At 37.8% G+C, this 24,250-nt stretch overlaps 1 protein-coding gene across 2 annotated transcripts; it reads right to left on the minus strand.

Annotated features, from left to right (window-relative positions):
* Positions 1-2,519: 2,519 nt before the first annotated feature.
* Positions 2,520-23,953, minus strand: LOC121521400. Of its 2 annotated transcripts, none has more exons than XM_041805351.1 (21): positions 23,797-23,953; positions 23,658-23,716; positions 23,491-23,577; positions 23,291-23,412; positions 23,065-23,208; positions 22,833-22,931; positions 22,590-22,754; positions 22,140-22,242; positions 20,042-20,262; positions 9,205-9,361; positions 8,918-9,129; positions 8,727-8,841; positions 8,403-8,596; positions 8,024-8,138; positions 7,778-7,947; positions 7,606-7,700; positions 6,035-6,165; positions 5,089-5,278; positions 2,878-3,019; positions 2,690-2,786; positions 2,520-2,618 (listed from the first exon to the last, which is right to left on the minus strand). In XM_041805351.1, exons 1-21 carry the CDS (start codon positions 23,817-23,819, stop codon positions 2,548-2,550), a joined length of 2,712 nt encoding a protein of 903 aa, XP_041661285.1. In that variant the 5' UTR covers positions 23,820-23,953; the 3' UTR covers positions 2,520-2,547. The 2 variants fall into 2 exon arrangements, with proteins under 2 accessions (XP_041661285.1, XP_041661286.1); XM_041805352.1 differs by having other exon boundaries at positions 23,847-23,937.
* Positions 23,954-24,250: the final 297 nt, after the last annotated feature.

Below are 24,250 nucleotides of genomic sequence, written 5' to 3' on the forward strand. Positions count from 1 at the left end.
CAGTAGACATTCAATCTATACAGAAAAGATGAAAATGGGACCAGTGACAAAAAGGACTAATTGTTTGGACTGTCGCTAGAACCACTGCACAAGAAACAAAATGGAATATGTGTGACTTTGCACAAAAAAATAAGGAAATTTGTGTCAGATTATTTCTTTGTAAGATTGCTTCTTAGCACTAAATCTTAAACTGTTGGAAAGCCTGTTTATTTCCCATTTAAATGGTGCCACATTAGTAAGGAGCATGCATTTGTGGGATGAGCAACACAGCTAAGTATGTGGATTGCACCCATGAAAAATTTGCCAAAAGTTCTCTGCCAATGCCAATTTTGAGCTTCTGGTACCTCCAGGTGCTGACAATCAGGTGCCTGACTGACACCTGTTATGTTCAGCGACTAGTCAAGATTCTACTTACAGCAGCTGGATTGTAGCGTCAAAGTGTGGAGATAGAGTAATGTCTTTTGGTGGAGGCAGTGTAATGGTGTGGGGCGGCATCTCACTCTCTGGAAAAACAAGGCTTGTCTTTATTGTAGGCAACGTCGATGCAGGGAGATCGAGATGAGATTCTAAAACCTGACTGAACTCTATCCTCCAACATGACAATACTCACCCCCACAGAGCAGGTTTATCAGAGACTTCCTCCAGAATTTGGGAGTGGAGAGGATGGAATGGCCTGCCAGCAGTCCTGACCTCAACCCCATTGAACACTTGTGGGATCAGCTTGGGTGTGCTGTTTGTGCCAGAGAGACCAACACAACCACATCTGCTGGCTTGTGACAAATGCTGGTTGAAGAATGGGATGCCATCCCACAGCAGTGTGTGACCAGCATGAGGAGGAGGTGGCTCCTTAAATGATTAAATTGTTAAATTGCCAGAATTCCTTCAGACTTCCATCATCCAGTCCGTCAAACACTAAACAAGAGTCAATGGCAGAATAAACTCTTAAGCACTGGCAGAGATTTGGCTCATTTTTCATGGACGCAACCCACACACTCTGCTCTGCTGCTCATCCCACGTTTGTATGTTCCTTACAAATGTGGCACCATTTAAAAGGGTAATAAACAGGTTTTCCAATGGTATAAGATTTAGAATTTTTACAACAACAAAATAATCTACCAAACACAAATTTCCTTACTTTTTTGCTAAATTTATATTATGAGAGAGAGGGGGATTCAGCACTGTTAAACTCTTCCACAACAGGAGTGAAAGTCTTGGAAAGCTTCTTCTTCTAAGTGTTGTTTTTCTGTTTACGCAAGATGACCCTCTCAGATAAAAAATTAATCAGAAAGTGAAGTTTATCAGATGCATAGCCCTCATTCATAATATATGAAGTTAAGTGTAGGCAGGCAGGATGCCTGCTCCATTGTCATTCACATTGCTCACCGTCTCTGCCTGTTCCTTCAAGCCCTGGTGATCAGCGGGATATGGGCCTCAACTTTTGTCAAAACTCTGACTGAGTCTGTATATGCATCCTCTGCTTGAGGAATTACCCACAATCCAATGCTCACTGTTTTCCTTCTCAAAAGAAAAAAAAAATCAGGAGGAAGCTAGGTCCTCAAATACTCAAGCAGATTTTAAATGCATCATTTCAACTGTAAATGTTAAAGTTTTATGGCCTCAAAGTAAAAATGGATGGGTAACATACATATCATATTTATTATAGATATGATAGCACATTAATGGTCTCTGGGTAAAAGTTGTATCAAGCTGTTTTCAGAACCGCCTCCATTTTTATTTCCACTGGGTATATGGGTGTAACCATTGTGTTCAACAGTAGCCAGCGACTTTTGCCTCCCCTCCGTAGGACCTGACTCAGAAGAATCCTGGACACTGAGGATGACCTCCTTGATCCAATCTTATTGGTGCCAAACCTCAAATAAGCTCTCCTCTCTCCTCTGTTTTCAGCATGGATCCATGCTAACCTCCTCCACCCCATTCACTTCCTGTAGGGATCATCAGTGTCCAGGCCCAGATCAGACAGCCACCCCACACCACATCCTCAAACCTTCTTCATAAGGACTCTAGACTAAAGAGGGGCCTCCTGGGAGACCCTCAACACCCTCTGCGTGACTTCTTCCACTAAGGAGGTGGTTTACTTGAACCAGGAGGGCCAAATTTAACAGACGTATGAGGTCGTTTGTTCCATCTGCTGTTGGTTTAAGTAAACTGTAGGACCTGCTGCCATTACATACTGAATATAATGAACTTTTGCAATTGTCTTATCAGGAGCCTTATGAATGACACCATGGCATTTATAAAATGAAAATAAAAAATAGTAAACTTTTCAGTGTAACTAGAATTTTACCAAGATATCTTTTGCTGCTTTTGGTTCCTGCACTCATGATACTTCCTCTTCGTGATCAATAAGTTATTAATAAAGCTCAGACATGTGTCCTCAGCTAGTACAGACTGGATTTAATGGGATGAGGTCTAAAGCTGAAATTTACAGTTGCAGAAAACAATTACAAACTACAGTTGTGAGTTCAGTTGGGGGAATGCCAAGTAAAAACATGAGTGACTTTGTTAAAAATCTTTTATTAGAGCATGTCAACTTAGAATTATGGGTCCTGATGACACATGCTTGAAACTGTCCACATCAGAAACTGCATGTCTTTGACCTGTGAAGAATAAAATCATCAAGCCACTTATTCCAATTTATGCATTCACTTCATCGAACAAGGTTTCCTACCTCTGGCTCGGTTTTGCTGGTTTGAACACGGTCCATTACAAACTCCACCCAGAGGGTTTCTGGGATCACAGATCACGACGTCACAGTGGACGAACACCTGCAGGACATGTAAAAGTATTAATAGGTGGTCAGAAGTGTTCCAGTCCTGCAACGTTAAAGAAAAACACTGGAGTATTTTATAAAATTACCTGGCGACTCAGGTTATCATCGTCTTCAGCGAAGGCGAACATCTGGACCTCAAAGCGTTTGAAGTTAGAAGGATACTTTACTCTGTCATTGGGCCAAACTGGATGCAGGATCAACTGGTGCGGATCTACTGGGTTTCCACACCTGGAAAGGGGACAAAACGGATCATTCAGGAGTAAGGTAGAGAAATTCTGCTACGTTTTGTGATAACTTTCATTTTGATCGTCTCCAACCATCTGACATTTCTCCCAAGCATCCCCCTTTGACACCATGGTTCTTAAAATCAGTAATATCCATGTTTAAACTCTTTTCTGCCACCAGCGGGCTTTCACACAGTTAAAAGTGGCCTTCCTGGTTTGCAACAGAGGTTGGCAAAGTTGAGCTTTAAGACCCTACATGGGAATGTGACATGGGGCCAGACCATCGCAGGGATCAGGGGTTTGGGGTTAGTTAAACTCTGAGTGACAAAAATGATTGTTCATCACAAGTAAGCACAAAACATGAATGAAACACAGCAACAGAGAGGCAGTTAACACTTTGTTATGAAGACAATTTTTGGTATGGCTCAAGTGTGTGACTGTCCATCTTTAGGAACTTGAATGTTAAATACACAAAACTTTTAAAATAAAATATCTACATAAAACATGTCAATTCCTCTATATTTTTAAATAAGTTCTTAGCCCTTCAAACCGTAAGCTATAAAACCATTTTGTCTCACCTGGACTTATTGTCTTAAGCTTGTAAAACTTTAACCTGTGTTGCATAGTCACACTTTAAACATATTTTTTCAAGGAAAACCTGGGCTCTAAAAATGTATGCTGAAGTATTGTCACTTGAATTAACAAAAAACTTTGGCTATAAAGACAAAAGAAGAAATCAAAACACTATTGCTTACTGTGTATCGCATTTGAACAAACTAGTTCTCCCATCTCTTGGAGATCAAAAACTAAAAAAAAAAAACATTCTGTGACAAGTCTTAAAAATATTCACATATTTACAAAAAAAGGCTGTTTCAGAGCAATTATTCAAAGCAGTTCCCATCTGCAGTGACACTGAGGGCCACACCACAGGCTCCTTTTTGCTTTCTATTCACTATGATTAATTCAGGCCATCTCCACCAGGATCTGTGCAGTTACAGCTGCACTGACCAACAAAGCATTTTTTCAGATACAAAATGGCAGTTAGCATTATCTGCTAGCAGCAGAAATGATGGAAACAGATTAAAATACATTCAATTTCAGAATTTGTGGATTTAAACATTTAATCACAAAAGACCCCTGAAATCACCAAAGGAAATCAAGGTCATGGATAAGGTCACTGATAGGCACAGCAGCTGTGAGGGAAAAGTGTGAGGCTATAATTTCAGATTAAAAAGTTGTTTAACTTTTAACAACCTGTGTCGCTGGTCTCAGAGGGGTTCTTGCCCAACCTATAAATCTAGATTTTGTAATTGTAATGTGACAAGTCTTCAACAAATTGAATATTGTGTTCACACCAGATATGAGTAAAATCATTTTCAAGAGTTTACTGTATGTAAAGTCAACGTAAAGATGCAGGTAGACCTGAATTCACCTGGGGCTGCTGCTGAGGCACAAATGCTGCAAATGTGCAGTGTGAATCTCAAATTAAGCTCGTAATGTGTAAACGAGGCTAAATTGTGTTGCATTTGTTTCATCCGTATGGATGAATTTCACACATTCAGGAGGGAAAAATAAAGCTACAAGTGGCAAAGACTACAGCTTTAAGCTATGAGGACTTTTTTTTAATTCTCTGTGATAAGACATTTAAACATTCAGTGAGTGTTGACAAAGTCTCATCACTATAAATGTATGCCTCAGGGTCTCTTTATGAGGCTCATTTCTTTGCATACATGTACAATCATTCATTGTGTTTCAACAGCTTCAGCTTCTACCAGCTTCAAATCTAACCACGCCCATAACAACATCTACATACAGTCATTTTGGGTTTTCCAGTTGTGCTGTTTCTATGTGGTTTCATTGCTGTTTTGCAATTCAAAGCTTGCACTGGTAGTCTTCACCTTTGGTTACAAGCCTGCAGTTCTCTCGAGCGACAGATCATGTGGCTCACTTTCCTTCCATAGTACAGGGAGGAAAAATATATTCACAGAATCTAACTTTAAAACATCCAGAAAATGTCAACAGAAGTCATTCTGATTTATAAACCATCCCCAAAGGTCAACATTGAGAAGTTACCCATTTATGATGAGGTTCCATCTTGGCTGGGACGTCCTGTCATCATCCAGCGTGGCCCAGCAGTTCTCCAGCTCCAGAGACACCCGAGGATTTGTCGACCTCATCAGCTCAACTTCAAAATAGAGCGGCTGCTGTAGGTACTTTGCTACTGGATAATCCTCCACGTTGTAAAACTCGGTGTACGAATCATCTGAGTGAAAAGAGACCGTGCATGTTGACCTGAATTACCAGAAATAGAAGAGGACTGTACACAGAACTTTGAGGTGTCTAATAATCCAAAGTAGATCTAATCCTCTTAATCAACCAGCTGACAATGGGGCGGCGAGGGCAGAGAAACATTAATGAATTTAATACAAGTCCCATTATTTTAGGAACACACAAAAAATTATTATAAAAGACAGTCAGTGTACCAAAGAAAAGCATCCTGGAGGATTTTTAAAACTGAAACACTACAAGACACTCCACAAGCCTCCATTATGCAGATTAGTCAAACTCTGATCCATTCCCATTTTCAACATCTACTGAGCTGTCTATATAAAACAAAATGATGAAGAAATAGGGAGTCACATGATTGTTTTTTGGTCTTTGAGGCAGCCTGTCCACATTTAATGCATATGCATCACCTACTAAAAAGCCCTTTTTAATCCACTCTTCCTTCTCTGGGCCTCTTGTAAAATAGAAACAGTCTGATGTTTGGTTTCACCTTCAGCAGATCATCTGCCATGTCTACATGCCTAAAAGCATTGGTTACTGCCATGTGATTGGCTGACTCGATATTTGAATTTATGAGCAGCTGGACAGGTGTACCTAATGAAGTGACCAGTGAGTGTGAATAATACTAACCTGTTTTAATGGCTTAAATAGGCGGTTTTAAAGTTACAGATGAAGATAGTGATTCCAAACATCAGGAAATAAGTGCAAATATATAATATATTCAGACTCTTACCCAAAGCAAGTCTCATTTCCACCTGTAGCTCTCCTTTTGCATTTTCAGCGTACGGTTCACTCCTGCGAGGTCTGGTGTGGAAGGCCACAGCATGAGTTTTGTTGATGTTATAGTAACAGGACACCTTTAACCTGAAGAAAGACAATCATAGGAAAGGGTTTGGAGTGGTGAGAAATTACATTTATTTTTATTTCACACTGACTGGCAATGCAACACTTTTGTTTTGGCAAATAATCTGCTCATCTTACATCAGGATCCATTGTAAAACATTCACTCCAACATCACTGAAAATATTCAGAAGAAATTTAAATGTAGTGTCAATCATCTATCTTCCATAAAGCATCCTAGTCTAGGATAATTCGTAGGTTTTGTAAGTGGACCTTCTTCTGCATGCTGTAGGGATGTAAAAAACTAATTATACTATCTACATATGTCCTTAGGTTTCACATGTACACGTTTTTTGACCTAATGTGACCCCCTTTTAACCAACAATAGGTTATAATTCCACATAAATCAAAAGAATTCAAATTTCTAAACCAAACAGGAGCCATTATGCTGCCAAAAGAACCAGACTCCGCTTTAGTGGCCAAGTATGCTTGTGCAACAAGGAATTGACTCTAGCTAGCTTTGCTCTCAGTGTACAGGAACTAAACATTAAATATAGAAAATAAACTGAAAAAGTATAATGATTTATATCTAGTAGTGCTAGCTTAGCTGACAGGAAGTCTAGCTCAGTGGGCGGGCTCTTGTCTGCCATTAGGTTCATCCAAAGTTCAGTTGAGACAGCAATTTCAATAAGGAGGCTACCACAGATTGGCTTCAAAAGCTGTCTGAGTCCGGCTATTATAATAAAACAGTTGATGTGACACAGGCTTTGTCTGATTCTTTCTACAGTTTATGATCAAAACAGATTTGTACCAGAAAACAGTAAGTTTAATCCCAACTGCTATCTCTCTGCTCTGGCACAGATCCGGACAGCTGCGCTCTGATCAGAAGCATTTTTTAAAATCAAGAGGATCATATTTCTCATGAGTGGGCGTGGCTTGAGCTCATTCAAAAGACACGCCCACACCATCCTAGAGCAGATTCTACCGCCTCATTTTTCATGATTTTGAAGTTTAATTTGATAGACTTAGAGGTTTTTAATTCCTGAAATATGGCCTGGTGGTCCATAACACAGTGGCCTGTCATACAACAAACCTAAAATAAAGATTTATTATCACTTTACAGAGCCTTTACTTGTCTCATTTCAGTTTTTACAAAACTGAGACAGCTCAGTGGACAAAAGTCATGTGCACCTTGTGAAATCATAATTGCCTTTATACTGTTCCCTTATTCCCTTTAAGATCCATAACAAGTTTCTTTTTATCATGCTGATCTTCAGTCTACCTATAAAGTCATTATACCCTCAATTCAAGACTTCAAATCCAAAATGACAGTTTTAAATGCAAAATATTGGAATTTCCACATGCGATCTTAAAAATAGTATGCAATTAAAGAAATTTTGAGATTAATTGTTTATCTTTTGACAGCTCTGTTCGTTTCAGCTAATGAAGGTCCTTCACACTTACTCATACTCAGGCTCTTCACTGTTTGGATCCTGATTTGTTTGAAGCCCATCTGGCAGAGAGATTTCATTCTCATACAGCATCATGTTGGGTAGAAACTACAGGAATAAGGATGCGAGTTTAAATGAAATGTCTTTTCAGCATGTTGATGGATATGACTGACTGGAAACACTACCTTCCTGGTCGTCCCGCAGGAGTTTGCAGTGAAGACAAAATAGGCGAAGTTGTCGTCGCTGTAAGCGGGGCCACAGGCGGGGTCTCTGAGCGTGAGCTGAGAAGGGTTCAGACTGGGCACTGACTCCAGTTTGATGGCCCACGCTGTAATGGTTCCATTGGGAAAACACTCTGAAAGATGAAGTGGTCCCAGTTAGTGCTGAGTGCTTTGTTTAACAATTTAGGATGCTAAATTCAGATAGCAAACCTGTCAGCGATGAAACGAAGTTGCATGCCATGGAGAATTCTTTGATGTTTTTGTTGTTTTCTGGATTTCTAAGGATGATGTCAAGTCTGCTTCTGATGGTCGACACTTGAACGGCCTGAGGGGGTTTCAGAAAGTATAAATTACTTGAACAGGAAGTAAAATATCAAGATAATAGAAGAGGTGGAAGTCAAAATTAGAGGGTGACATGCATGTGAATTAAAAAATGTTGAAGTCAGCTCATGGGTAGTTGGATTTTTTTCAGTCAATTTGTTATAAACAGAGGCATTTTAATTATTTGCCTTATATTTATAACTCAAAATAATTTACATGCATTTTCCCCACCTTTGCCCTCTCATACACTCCCAACACATAAACATACCTCAGATGCAACATCAGAAGCAGAATACGGCACTGTCAAACTGAAGTGTGTCCCGTTCTCCACTACACCATACTGCTGAGCAAGATGAGGGGTCAAAATCTGTTTTCCCACTATGGTCTGAAAGCTCATGCTCCCTTGGTTCACCAGGACATAGAAGCTGTGTTCGTCACAGACACCGCTGATGGAGGGAGGAACTGCAGAGGGGATAAACACTCATTTTAAATAGGACAAGTACCAATGTTCTTTTTCCACATTTGAACAGTGTTGATCATCAGCTTAAGTGCCCTGGAGCACACCTTGAGTAAATCAAATCTATATACACACCAACGTCTACCAATCTGGCCTCCACATAAGCAGTGTGAGAAAATGGAGCAAACTCTGGCAGGACTAGCAGGCCCAACGTCATGTGAAGAGAGAGGACCGTCATCCCCTTTTCTCTCTGGTGGGAAATAAACTGATTAAGTAAAATTAACCACCAGGAATATTTAATTTCCCATGTGCAGGCTGTTACTTACCATTGGTTGTACCACTGGGTCTGTGAAAGGCACCTCTACAGTGAAGACCTTAGAGCTGCTGTTTGGAGACATGTGCTCCAGGAAGTTAAAGCCTCTGACACTGAAGTCAGCCACGGATAAAACCTCCGAGGGGAAGGTAATGTTCATTAGAGCCACATCAGTGCCGAAGGGCCCGAGCAGGACTTTAAATACCTGCTCCTGAGGGACGGTGTCTGCGGGGCAGGAAATAAAACATGATGGAGGGTGCCTGTAATAAATTTTAACATTTGAAGAGCAAGAAGACTTACTGTCGATGACTTGCAGAGGCTGAGACAGTAATGGAGTCGTGATGGGGAAGAGGACTTTGTATCGAGTGTCCTCATGAGTGGAGTCTTCGGTCCAGAGCATCTCGATCATCGGCTCAATGGTGTAAGACGCGAGGTATTGATCATCCTGAACGTGGCTCTGAAAAAATAAAGGATGTCTCATCAAAAACTTAATTTGAAGATGTAAATCTGGCCTTGCCAAGTTATAGAAAAATAATTTCTTTAGTTTTAAAACTGAAATCCTGGAAATAGTCGTTTGAATTGGGAGAGTCTGAAACATTTTATACAGTATGTACTGAGGTTGTCATGTTGCCAGATTTTAAGACTTTACAATGATTATAATGAAAATCAGACAGAATTAAGACATACTTCCAAGGCCACATTAGGGGGGCCCAGTTTAAGTAAAATGGTCTATCCTGAATTGAACCAATGATGAACACACATTACTTTTACACCTTTTATTTTCTAATTTCCCCAGTAAAATGAGCCCTTTTCAAAAGTAAACCCTACTTTCTTTAAATGGTATGAGCCTCTTTGTTTAAAATTTGATCACATAGAGGACAAGTGGACTTAACTATTGGACAAGGCTCAGCCTTTAAAGAACAAACTAAAGTTAAGATAGCTAAAAAGGAAAGAATAAAAGCTAGTTTGGGCATTTGACCCCAATAATAATCTCCATCGCTTATCCTTCAAAGGCCAAGGAGATGCATGTTGGTGAGGTGAGTGCTAGCACTACCAATCAAGCATGTAGTTTAGATTGTTTAATCACAAATGGGGACACCCTCTACTGGGTCTTTTAAGGTCCCAGCCATCACCATGGGTGGGCCATCCCATTTCAATAGCAACAGCAGAACAGGTCTTATGCACCTGGTAATTAGGACCCCCAACAGGGATTTTCTGATAATTTTCCATCATCATATGCACTTTTGAGGGTCTTAACATCTGTGAAAAGTTGTACAACTTTGCAGGCGAATTCAGTCTTGTGAAATTTTGATTTATTTTGGGTCCCCACTGCAACCATTCAGAATTGCATCAGTAGTACCCCCTAATGGTTTTCAATGTTAAGCTCCCTCCTTCAGTGTTTTCATAGATTTATGAAATTTTGTGTGCAGATGCAACTTGGAGAGACCAACAAAAAAGCCTCTTGGGCCAACAATGCATCTCCAACAGGAAACCAGTCATTTTAAATTCATTAGTCTTATCAGTTTTTGGTTAGAAATTTGGCAGTTTATTATCTTTGCAATATCATTGCTCATTTGAGTGGAGATTTTTAATTTGTTAATTGAAAAAGAAAAAATCAATCTAAAGATTGTTGACCATCTTGGCACATTCAACTAAATGTGTGTGCAGTTGTATGCAGGTAAAGTGAAAGTTTGTTGGATCTTGTTGCATACTGACACCATCAAGATAATTCACATTGATCTCAACTCTTTTCTTGCCATGGGTTTACAAATATGGGACAGAAAATTACATTTCGAGTCTTCTTGTTTACTTTGACAAACTACATTTCTGGACATGGATTTTACGGATTGAGCAAATACAAAAATATTAGACCAACTTCACCTAATAAAAACCTTACTCAGATAACTGTACACTGTAAAAAAAATTCCGTTAAATTTACGGTAAAACGCTGGCAGCTGTGGTTACCAGAGATTTACTGTAAAAATTACAGTGAGAATGTATGAGAAAAAACTGTGTTTTCATTCTACAACTGTAAATATTACAGTTCAAACCTGTTTTTTTTTTAACTGTAAATTTCTGTTAAAAAAAATACAATATTGTAACCGTTTATACAAGGATTTGCTGTAAAAATAACAGTTATACTGTAACCATATTTACGGTAATTTGCTGTACAACTTACTGTAATTTGATGTAGAAGTTACAGCTCTATTACAACATTTTCTACAGGGATTGGCTGTAAAAATAACGATAATGAAACAAACCTGTTTACAGTAAATTACTGTAAAAACACCAGAAATCCTGTAAACCTAAATACAATCTATCTCAGTAATAAAAACAGTAGACCCGTATAATGTTAAACGGTATTTTATTATAACTACTTAAATTTTACAGTAAATTACTGGCAGCTGTGGTTACCAGAAATTTACCGTAAAAAATACAGTACAAAACATGAGAAATTACAGCTGATATTTGCAGATTTTACGGTAGTAGCAAAATACTGCCCAACTTTAAATTTTACAGTAAATTACTGGCAGCTGTGGTTACCAGAAATTTACTGTAAAAAATACAGGACAAAACATGAGAAATTACAGCTGATGTTTGCAGATTTTACAGTAGTAGCTTAATACTGCCTTACTTTAAATTTACGGTAAATTACCAGCAGCTGTGGTTGCCAGAAATTTACTGTAAAAAATACAGTACAAAACATGTGAAATTTCAGTTAATTTGCTAGATTTTTGCAGTAGTGCCCTAATACTCCTACTTTTAACAAAAGATTCAAGCTCTCTGATAAACAATAAGAAACTCTGCAGTTATATGTTTGCAATAAAAAACCTTTCAACACATCTGATAACTTGTCTGTATACTCACAAAGCAGTTTAGATCTTGGAAAAAAAAGCTTGTGTCCATATGTATGACAGGTAGTCCTTGGTGTAATGCATGAAGATGAAACAAAGTCACTTGCCCCTAAATGATTCAAGAGTAATGAGTCCAGTCTTGACTGAAGAAGGCCTTCCACTTGGGAGGCTTCACATGGCCAAGAAACTTCATCTTCTTGAAGACTCGAGCACAGTTCATCAAGTGTTCTACTTTGGACTGGCTCCATCCTCTCTGCAGGAAGTACATATACAAAACAAAGTTAGAGTGATTCAGTGCTTCAGTTTAATGCCTACACAGATGTAAATTTGAGAAAACTAGGCTCTAATAAGCCATGCTTACAATCAGCACAACAGAATAAAATAAACAGTGTGTACAGTACATACAGATCGCTTCTATAATAGAATATGGTGAAGAAAGCATAAATGTACCCACAAGTGCCAGCTATTAAGTCAGCAATCACCTAACAACAGCCAATTACTTTTTCCGTTATTGATTATAATGAGACAGTTATGACATATTAATTGCAATTTGCTTTTCCTTTATAGTTTAGAGCTGTGGTGCCCAGGCTTGTATCCACTGAGCTACCCCCTCCTTCACATATCCAAGAAGATATGGACCCACACAAAAAAGTGACATAGCTATTGCTGTAAAAACTAAACATAAATTTGAATTGATGTCATTATTTAAAGCAGTTTTAATTTTGGCAGATATTTTTAATTTTAGTCTTAGTTTTAGTCTTTAAGTGAAATGAATTTTAGTTTCAGTCACATTTTAGTAATTTCTGTCCATTTAGTTTTAGTCCATAAAAAGTCCTCACATTTTAGGTTTTACTTTTAGTCCAAGCATTTATTGTCTTGCTTAAATCTGGTACCAAGTCATAGTGGGATGTTCTCTGCACCCTGCCAAACCTGGGGTCCTGCTTTCTACAGCTGAGAGACAGAAGAGCTACAGCTGCATTGTTTTTGACAGAATTACCCACAGTGGAGAGATATCATTGATTTTGATTGTCCGACTAAAACTACATTACATTCTAGTCAAAAACTAAACTTAGTTTTTGTCAGTTTTAGTCATCACAGATCTATTTTTGTTAGTCTTAGTCTAGTTTTTGTCATGGAAAACAAAGCTGTCGATGAACATTTTTAGTCATAGTTTTAGTCGACGAAATTAACACTGGTTTAAAGCTACACACCATAGCCCAAACCACAAGTGTTAGCAAAAGACCTTGGTATGAACCATTCATAAGGGTTATATTGTGATTTTAGGTAGTTGAACCACAAGATAAATATTTGCAAACTATGCTCTTTATTTATATATTTACTTGTAAGACCACCCAAATAAATATAGAATTTGCTTTTACATGTAAATATAATATATAATTTTATATATAATTTCTATCTAATTTCCCTTCGGGGATGAATAAAGTTATTATTGTATTGTATTAGGGTAAGCCTACCCATTAAGCCCAGGCACCATTTAAGCCCACTTGCGACTTTGAAGTCAAATTAAAAAAAAAAAAAAGAGGGGCCTGTCTTATGCTATACATTATTTTGTCCAATCACACAATTTCTTAATTATATGTCAGTTTTTGTTTGACACCAATCACATTTGTAGATATTGAAAAAGGCCCGCCTACATTTGTGCAGTCTCAAGGAGGCTCAGATAAAGTCGCCTCAAAACTTTGGTGTTTTGGGACCCCTCAGAAAGAACCTCTTTTCAACCATTTTCAGCCACTGACTTGTTAAGTACATTCATATTATGTAATTTGAGAGATTATTGATTTGTTTTTTTGTGTATAAACAGGTAGTTTTTTGTAATTTCTTACTATTTAGTTTTATGTGAAAAGATGAGTCATGCTAGCTAGCGTAGCAAGCTAATCACTAGTCAATACATGTAGCCCTACTGATAGATACACTGCTTAATGATTAAAAATGATAAGTACACAAACTAAGTGTTTTCTGATTCATTTTACATAAATCTTACATAAAACTTTGAACAAGAATTCCTTGATAATTCAGAAAGTTTGGCAGAAGAGGAATAACTGTGATGGCAAGTTTTGCAGCATATTTAGCCTACAGGCATTTCTTTAAACATTTGTTTAATTTTGGTGAGAACATATTATCTTCATTTCCCTGGTAGTCACTGTAGTACCATTTAAGCCCATCTTATGTGTTTCAACAGAAAAAAATGAAATTTTGAGGTTTGATAGCTTTTCGCTGTAATCCTGTGTTGGATGTTGTTATACTAACTTCATTAACACGAGTACATCACAGATCACACACTGACCAGAAGAATTGTTATGTCAGTTAATTTTGCATAATTATTTGTTTATAGTGAGAAAAATGCCAACAAAAAAGAGGAATTACAGCAACTGTCCTAAAATCATCATTGTTACAGCCAAACATTAAATCCAAGTTCAATAAGATATTGTTGATTCACTGTAATGTCATTTAATACTTTTAAAAACAAACACATTTTTTTTATTTTGTCAATATTGAATCAAATTTTGTTAATATTAAATAAAATGTTCAATGAAATGTTAAATACTGAAGCCAATGAAAATTAGTTTTAGGCCTACTTAGTCATGTTTGTGGTGGTCCATTGTTACAAGCCAAACATTAAATCCAAGTTCAAAAAATAAATTGTGTTTAACATGTATAACATGTTACTGAATTAATATATGTTTACTACTTGAAAAATGTAATAATTTTTTTAATTTCTGTCAATAAACGTGGTTGTGGGCTTATTTGGAACACACGTGGGCTTAAATGGTACTTAGGTACCAATTAAGCCCATGCCAGACTTTTGACTTTATTTATAACATTTCTTTAATTTGTTCTCTAAAATATGCATAAGTAAATAAATATACCTTCAAATGAGGGATTAATCCTTCATTCTAACAAATGATCATGTTTATAAACCATCTTAGTATCTATGAAAAATACGTGAACTTAGATTTTGGTGGGCCTAATGGGTACACTTACCCTAAATGCTTTGGGGTACAAAAGGATTTTGCTGTAACAAAGATGATGGGCGCTGAATTTTAAATCAATCATAATGAAAACATATGACTCACACAGAAAACTGTATTGGCCCCCATATGGTGTGATCATCAGAACACTGAGAACAAGCTGGACAAAGCAGTGGCATGGCAGTATTCTGGGTATTTCTACATGACCAGATTAATGCAGTGCTTGGTGTAAACTACATAAAATAAACATAAAATGGCTTCATGTTGCTTAAAGAAAGATTAATCTAAAGAATTTATTGAGGTATGTACAAATGCTGTGCAAGGCTTACCATTATTTTTCCTTGATAACTGGCGTCTTTTTAGAAGAGTGGAATACCGGAGACAGTATAAAGTAATGGAGTCCTAGTCACCACTAGCAGAAGAAACAGGACCTTAAAAAAGAGTAAGGAAAAATAGAAAGACAAGGTAAAGCACCAAATCATGTCAACTTAGAAGTTTTGAACACTTATGTATGCACTGATTGCAAAGTACTATCCAATTTTTGAATTCACTCAAAAAAGGAGGGGACCCAATCTCTTCTTGTCCCGTGAGCTGAATGTCTTGTCACATCCCTTGTGTTTTGTGGCAGAAGCTACAGCAGACACAAAATGCAGACATACATGTAGAGTGATCCAGCTGTTAAGCAGTTATAAGACGGGTGTTTCTGTGTTTATATGTTCTTCTAAAATCAACACTAAGCTGTGACTGGTGCTACCCTCTCCACTTAGAGTGTGTGTTGATCCCACAACTCTGTATGTCATCTTGCTCGCCCTTGCGCTTTTTCTGCTCACAACAGTTTTGGTTTAGAAAAAAATGCTGCACATCTATTTCTTTTTTGTTTTTTAAATTTGAAAATTTGGATACTATCAAACCTAAAAATCTGAACCAGAATCTTTATTGTCATTGTACACAAGTACAACGAAATTTTGCACAGTTCCATTCAGTGCAATTATTATTACCTCTGCCAAGGAGGTTATGTGATCGGCAGGGTTTGTTTGTTGGCAACATAACCCAAAAAGTTATGGATAGATTCTGATGAAATTTCCAGGGAATGTCAGAAATGGCAAAAGGAAGAACGGATTTGATTTTGGGACTGATCCAGATCATCGTCTGGATCTAGGAATTTTTAAAGGACTCTTCACTATTGGGAGATAGGGCTAATGGCGGAGGTCTGCGCTCTCTGAGTGCTTTTCTAGTTTATTATTGCAACTGCTCTGGGATACGTGCTGTTTTTCAGTCTGTTAGTTTTGGCTCTTATTGTCCTGAACCGTCTTCCTCAGGATAGCAGTTGTTACAGGTGACAATAACACAGTTATAAAAATAACTGATATTGTATCATATGATGCACACGGCTGGAAGGAAATAAAACATTTTGCCAGCATTACACTATACCATATAACTACCTCTAAAGAGGAAAAATTATTACCTCTGTAGGAACTCCTGAGTGGATCCCAATGCTGGTCAATGCATAGCATGAGCTGCCTTGAAGCCTAGCAAGAGGCTCCTGGGAGGATGATAAAAGTAGAAAAGAATTACAAGCAAATCATCCATTACCATCCAAATCAGTCTTTAAAGTGTTTCTGAGATCCACTTACTACAAAAAACAATACATGGGGCAGGCTTTCCACTGGTACCCCATCTGGCAAGAATGTTTCAACAAGGCAAAAGAGGTTGTCTTCTTTTTTGTCGAAACAGGAGAGAAGCCCTTTATGTCCTCTGAGCAGCCCTCCAACTGTCCTCTCTGAATCTTGAGCTTTGTTGCATCCTGCAAAAATCAAGTGAGCTATTAAATCTTTAGTGCCATGACACTGACGTGCACATATCCCCATTGTGCATTTAGGAGGTGCTGGAGCCAACAGGTAGTGCCCAGGACCACCACAGTCCACCACCACACTATCCCCCTTATTCCTGGGGCCGCTACTGTAAATGTGAATATGGGCGAAACTTCCGGTGCCAAAACGGAAGTAGGCTACATTAAATACATGTATTCTAGTACAGCAACTAACTATGGACGCTAACAAAGAACGACAGTTGTTTCAATAGGAATTCTTCTGGAATTTGTATATATTTTTGCTATCACATGTTCACATTGTTTGTATTATAAGCTGTAGATAAGTAAATAAGGTGGATACCACATTATTCCTGGGGGTCTACTGTAGCTATGAATGGAAGTGGAACTTCCAGTACAGTAACAATAATAGCAAAAACATGATTTTTCCAAAGGCTTACTAAAGTGATTTAGTGTCAACAGTGGTTGTTCTGAAATAAATAAATATTTGCTGTAATAAATACTGCTTCATTTTTGTTAAATCAATGAGCTGAAATGTTTTAATCATATTTTCTGTAATGCTCAGTACCTGTTGCTATGTTCATGGTACTAATATTATGACAAAGTTAAATATGTCTCTCACAGCATGCTGTCCACTGTCTAAATGCATCGGGGATGTGATTCTTTTAGTATTAATTTATCATTAATTCTTAATACAAAACTTGACATTTACCAAACTGAAGAGCTGGCAACTTGAGTCATGGATAATTTTATAAATATAATTCCCATATTTAAGAGGGATTAGTTTGTAAAATGAGAATTTCAGCAACTCCACAAACTAGAAATGTATCTTTTTATACCGATATAAAGCTACTAAAGTTAGCTAAATACGCCCGTGTAGGTTATCTAAAGTAATGTCATCAATTTGAACTCTCCAGTAGAGGCTAGAGAAATAATAATAATATTATCCCGTCTGAGGTGAAGCAGTCTAACTTTATGTAGTTTGGTATTAAAATTGCTTTAATAGTCACGTTTAGCATCTCGTTTCTATGCAAAGTCCCATTTAGATAGAACGGAGCGGAAGTTGCGTCCATATTCATGGAGGGGTAGGAATAAGCTGGAAAGCCTGCCTCAGGAGACTCTGAACACAGATATGAATGTGACTCTGAACACAGATATGAATATGACTCTGAACACAGATATGAATATGACTCTGAACACAGATATGAATGTGACTCTGAACACAGATATGAATATGACTCTGAAGGGGAAAGATCCTTCACCTTAGGTCGCTCTAAAGCATCAGTGCTGCGGCGGGACTCTCACTTTTTGGCTAGGGGACATCACGGTCCTCACGGTCACTCCCACCTCATCTGGAAAACTCCGTCCTTTTTCCTCTCCCTCTTCCCAGTGTTCCCAGTATCCAACCGCCCATTTTTTGTGCATTTTTCAAAAGTCTGAAGTGGGCGGAGTTAGCTCTGAGCTTGGGGTTCACTTATGGTCCCCAACACAGCAAGTGTTCAACGTTCTCCACGCTAAAATGACAGCAAACAATACAAATCAAACAGCAATGTTGGCTGGTCTAGAATTGAAACAAAATGCCTCCTGACCCATTTAACTTCTACCTATAAACACGTGGTGTTACTGAATGAAAAGAACTCAAGAAATATTTGACACTACGACAAAAGAAGTTCTACATACCTTACCAATAGCTCGTAGGCTGATGCTCCGGGTGACGTCGAATTAATACACGCCAATGTCCTGCTTTGTATTCCATCTTCGTTTGCAGCTCGTTCTACGAGCAGACAGCAACTTTATGAAATATTTCCGCGCACACGAGACCACAGAAGACACGAAAACGCTGTAGTTTACCAGGCAGCCGTTGGCGGTTTGATTTTCCAACGAACCACACACGCATGCGTATAAGGTCTTTCTTTCCCCGCGCCTGCGCGAAACCGTATTCGCGCATGGCGATTGACTGCAACCACAGTGCGCAAACGCATTTCGAGAAAGCAGCACTGTTTGTGTACATGGAGGGAGGTGACTGAAAACTGTTCACTCTGTAGCTCGTTTCCAAATTGTTCCATTTTTAAACACCCAAATCGCTGTTCTAGTACAGACAGAATAGAAAACGTTCCTGTGTAGATAGGGTTGAATGGCGACGGGAAACAGTTTTTCAAAATTATTTTTATATATTTATTTTTTATATTGATACAACTTTATTGAACAGATTCCAATAGTTAATACAGCATTGGCACATGAAACAAAACGTATTTACTAGACATAAATAACCCCACATACAGATAAAGAGAAGTTTAGATTAAATTACATAAGGTATGAGAAGTAAATCAAAATTTCAGAAACTAAACCATGGTTTCATATTGTTTTTTTTTTAAGAATTTTTTTTCCCTTAGAAATCTATTTGATAGACTATATGTACAGTTCCCATTCATTTTTAAAACTGATTATGGAGGGTTTCTTGTCATTCTATTTGCATTCATGTTTAAGTTGTTTAACCAGTAAAAATAACTATTGTATTTATATAATGTATATACTATATATTCAACTGTATTATATACATATTATATATACAGTATGTATCTCTCTCTCTCTCTCTTTATGTATATATAAAATAGTTCTTTCCAATTACCTTGTTATATTTCCTATCGGTAATATGTGTCATCCAATTTCAGTTCTGGAAGATTGACTGAAACATTAAAGTACATCAATGTATTTTGTGTTAGATGCATTAAAGGAAGTGGAATGGCTTTACAAATGCAATGGCATTCTTTGTGAGAGCAATTAACATCATTCTTTTCCAATAAATCAGTTAAACTAAAATAATTGACCACTTTCATCCATCAAATTAAGAACAAACAAAATGATTTTTGGTACCATTCTTGGTTTCAATAAGGTTTTCATATTAACTGTAACTGTCCGTTTATTTCACAAGGCAGCATCATGTGGTGTAGCACTGAGAAACAAATATGGACATAACAACAAATTGGTGCTTGTTCACAGGTTTTGCAGGTTGACAGGTTTTTACTGTATTTTCTACAGAACTTTCTTGATCATGCAGTATTTTTAACCTCTTGTCCCTGCTAAAATTACGGTATGTGATTGCAATTTTTTTCACAGATTTTTACTGTGAATTTAAATGTACATGAGAGAAAAGTCTGTAATTTTAACAAAATACTACTGTAATTTTTAGAGTAATTGCCCGTCTTGAAGATTACAGTATTTTTCCTTTATTTTCACAATCTTCTTTCGTTTAAACGGTACAATTTTGTAATTATTACGTACTTTAATTGTAAAAATTTATGTTTCATACCGTTGCTTGATTTACAGCAATTCTGTGTATTCTATACAGTAATATATGTTTATTTGTTTTACGGTCTTTTACTGTTGCTATTTGACAGTCTTTTGCCGTATTTTCTACGGACATTTTTTACAGTGTACAGAGAGTACAGGTTAATGTTGCCAACCTTATAGTAGCCACCAACTGATCCAACGGGAACTTCAACAATGACATGTCCATCAGTGACAGTCAGGGAGTAACCTCTGGCAGCCATCTCAGCAGCATCCAGCCTCTGACCATCGACACCCATGTGGACCTCTAAAAGCTGAAACTGACCCGAGGAAATCAGAGGGTCTATGTGCCTCGGCAGGAACCAGGTGATTGTGTTTTGAGTGAAGGAAACACCTCCTGTATAGAAAAAGAAACCGCTTAAATTTAGGCTGGCCACAGTACAAGAGCCCAGTTACACACATTTAGAAAGTATTTACTCATCATATTCAAAAGGAACAGATAATTTACAGCTGGCAGTAAGATTAATAGGTCTATAATCCTAAAACCTAGGGAGAAAAGCTGTTAAAAATGGCCTTTCTGGTCAACACTACAAACAATCCCATGATGCTTTGAGAGTAGCTTGTAACTGCTTCCCCAGTTTTTCAAAATTGTAATTTAATGTATTATTCATTTTCCAAAAATGAGAGTGAAAATTAAATGTGGTCATTGTTTGTTGTTGCCTTCAACAAATCCCAGTGGGTTCAAGTCAACTTAGGCTCAAGTCAAATGAAAAATGCAGTCATGGCAATTTTATGTTCGCCATGAAAAAGGAAGTCGTTTTTCAGTGATTTAAAACACTGGTAGAGCCCTGAATCTTAGAAAGGGGTAAAATGTGTTAAAACACAATAGAAACACTATTCAGTAATACTGTACTCATGATCACACTATCCAAGACCAAGACCTTTTGGGGGTCAAGACTGAGTCAAGCCCAAGACCATAAAAATCCATTTTAAAAACCATAACAAGGTTTAACAGTTAAAGATCATTCTCTCTTTAATTTTAGTTTTCTTTTACATAAATCTGACAGATAAAAACAAGGTGTCTGCAGCTCTTTCAAAGCACAACATGCAAAAATCTCAAATCAACAAATTTGTTCAACTCTTGTAAAAAATAAATCCTTGCATGTATTTAAAGCCACTGACAAGTCTAGAATTATTATAAATATCTGAAAATGGGAGGTTTATCTAGATTTGTCAGGTGAATGAGGCCTAAAGTAAGTGTTCAGAGGTATTTCTGACTAGAAATAAAATGGAATGATGTCCAAGTTTTTGCAGGTGTAGTCATTTGTTGTTTTTGCAAGTGCCTCTCCTCAATAGCACATTAATGACGTCAAAGAATAGCAGATCAGTGCTGGTCTTGATGGAAAATCCCAAGTCAGGCCAGTCCGAGACCAAGACAAGACCAAGACATTCAAAATATGACCTTTAGACCGGACTCAAGACCAAGACCATTCTCAAGGACTACAACACTATTCACCCAGCCAGTTTTATTGTTGTACCATAACGTAAAATCCTTGTCCAACCAAAACTTTTTTTTCTCTAATGAGACGTAAGCTGACTCGAACCCACTGGCAATTGGAAAAAGCCAACATCAGTGACCACAACTTTCATTTTTCATGTTCATATTAAATTTGTGGGAAGTAAATACAATTGAGGAACAGTGATTTTAACCTTCCCATAAAAGGTAAAAAAAAAGCAAATGTAACAGTTATGGTCACAGTCGGCAACTGATACGGCATTTGTGGGAAATTTATCATGTTTGTGGTATAATTAGATTAAAAACTGCAGATTTGCATCATGTTTGGTCTACTTATCTTTTGTTATTGTTTTGATGTAGAGTCCTCTGGTGGCAGAATTAACAGAGTGCTTTTAAAGTCAAATGAAAATACACTATCAAAAGATACTGGAATCCGTGGAAGCCCATTAAAACAAATAAGAAAAAACATCAAAGTAAGGCAATTTAAAAAAAAAATCCTGAATCATAATTATGGGATAAAAAGTCGAAATTATTTCAACTTTGTATCTCATAATTGCAACTTAGGATTCCCTTTTTCTGTTAAATTGCCTAACTTCCACATTTTTCTTTTAAGGTGGCGGAAATGGGCTTCCATAGGAATCAACCCTTTAAAAAAACACCAAATATAACCACTGGCTGTAAAACCCCTCTTGGATTTTCACAGAACAATTTTCAGAACATTTTCTGTGCTACATTACTGTAGCTAAAATGCTAATTACCGTCTAATATTGGACAAGCTGCTGCTGCGTCGATTTGGGTCGCCAGCCACTTCTTTTCAAATACCGTGGAGGTTTTGAAAACTGTCATGGGTACTCCAGCGACCTGTGGTAAAGTAACAAAACTGTGTTTAAGTGTTTGTTTAAATGCTTTAATGTTGGAACAAAAGAAACATTTAATTCCTCAGGATGCGTGTAAGTCAACTGAATGGACCGAGTGGAGGATGTAAATACAATAAAGAGCAGCCTTTCAATGCAACACTGCCAACCAGATTTCAGATGAAGTAATACATTCAAAAAGGCACTTTGATTGCATTATTTGATCTAAATCCAATAGTTTACTGTCTGCATGTGTAAGCAAGTAGTGAGTTATCTAATAGACTGCAAGTAATTCACCCAGAGAGGCTGCCGCCTGAGAGGAAGTCTGAAATTTAGTGACTGCGCTGCACTTACACTCTGGGTGTATGTTTCAGGTGAGGTTGTTGGACTTCTCAGTAGCAGCCTTGTAGCAGTGCTCGCCACCCCATAACCATTTCTCTGTGCCTCGCCCACTTTCATTATTCTCTCCTCAGGGGTGTAGAAGACGAGCGTTGTGATTCTGGATTCAATGGGTCGTTCCTGAAGGGAAAATATCACAGCATGCCATCAAAAAAAGATTTCTAGGAGATTAAAAATGCTAAAATGAGACTTTCAGACCTCAGCTTGTCGTCGAGGATCCCCAAATTTTGGATTGTCCCCTTCGGCGGGATGTCCAGGCAGGACATAATCCTCCTGAGATGCTCTTTTCACGGACACCTAGAAATGAGGCAGGGAGATAAGTGATCATCAATCTCTCCTCTCCCCTCTTCTTTGACATCTACTACACCAGTCTTGATGCTCAAATGGGACATAAAACATCCCCTTTGAGAGCCCTGCTGCCTTCACTTGCCTCCATATAGTTGCGTTCACAGATTATTTCTCTAGAGGCCCAGGTAGTGTAGTAGCAGGTTTCTGCCACCTGGTACAGCTCGCCTTCATCCATTTGGTTCCCATGCAGAAGGAGGTTTATGGTTGTTGTGAAAGCTTTATCGTTCTAAAACACAAGGAGGTAGGACTCTAAATTAAAAGCCCTTTTGGTGCCACCCTATGAAATAATATCTCCAAGTTTTTTTTACCACGTTCTCAGCAAAACAGTTCTGAAGGGAGGCGTAAATCATGGCGTGCCCCAGCTGGTTTATGGTCACACTGAAGCCACACTGAGCGGCTATACTGGGTGTAAGAGGGATGGCAGTGTTATCTGAGGAGGAAGAGGATAGTTAGAGGAAGGAAAAGTGAGACAAAGTGAAAGAAAAATGGAGTCAAAGTGTCAGCTTACTTATCACAGCAGAAACTTCAAGAAGATTTCCCCCAAGTGGACCAGCTTCCACAAGCATGATGTTTCCCAGGCATTGTGAGCGGATATCTGGGATCAAATGTTCACATTAATTTGCATTAAAGTACAATTTAAGTAAACCTGTAATCAAAAATGGTTTAAAAACCTACTTATTGAGGCCTTCCTTTGGGCTTCTACATTTATAAGGGCAATCAGAAGAACAAACCACCTGAAAGAGATTGAACTGTGTTAAAAGAAGTATGAAAACTCTTAAAATTGAGTACAACAAACAGAAACCAAACTACACACCCCAATCCAACCAATCGACCCATGACATAAAAAGATGGGCAGATAGAGACCTCAGAGTCTTTTGTTCTAACAGTTTGATTTAAAGTTTGTTGGCCTCCTCTCTGAGTAGGTTGATGGACTTCCTGCTTCACAAACACACCCACAGACAGGTGGATCACATTACAGCCTGATGGGGATAATCATGCAGACCGGAGTCTTGTAATCCAGCCTGAGCTGAGACACAGCATGAACATGCTGAAAGGAGGATTTTGTTTGACTTCAAAGAAAATAGTTTAAATAAAGTTTTTTGTTATGATTGTACAGCTCACCTACTCTCTCTCGCTCTCTCTCACTGTTGAGGATATGACTCCACTGATTAATGATAAACTGACACTTTTGGAAATATCAAATGTAAAAATAATAGATACCACATTACTTTAATGGCATGTTATAAAAAACCATAAAATATCTGGAG

The sequence above is a fragment of the Cheilinus undulatus genome, linkage group 14 (assembly GCF_018320785.1).
Source record: "Cheilinus undulatus linkage group 14, ASM1832078v1, whole genome shotgun sequence".
NCBI classification, from domain to species: domain Eukaryota; kingdom Metazoa; phylum Chordata; class Actinopteri; order Labriformes; family Labridae; genus Cheilinus; species Cheilinus undulatus.

Coding starts and splice junctions, on each gene's coding strand:
- LOC121521400 (XM_041805351.1), bottom strand. CDS start 23,819: ATGGGTCGATTGGTTGGATTGGG. Junction 9,130..9,204: donor GCCTCTGCAAGTCATCGACA/GTAAGTCTTCTT, acceptor CCTGCCCCGCAG/ACACCGTCCCTCAGGAGCAG. Junction 7,948..8,023: donor CTTCGTTTCATCGCTGACAG/GTTTGCTATCTG, acceptor TTCATCTTTCAG/AGTGTTTTCCCAATGGAACC.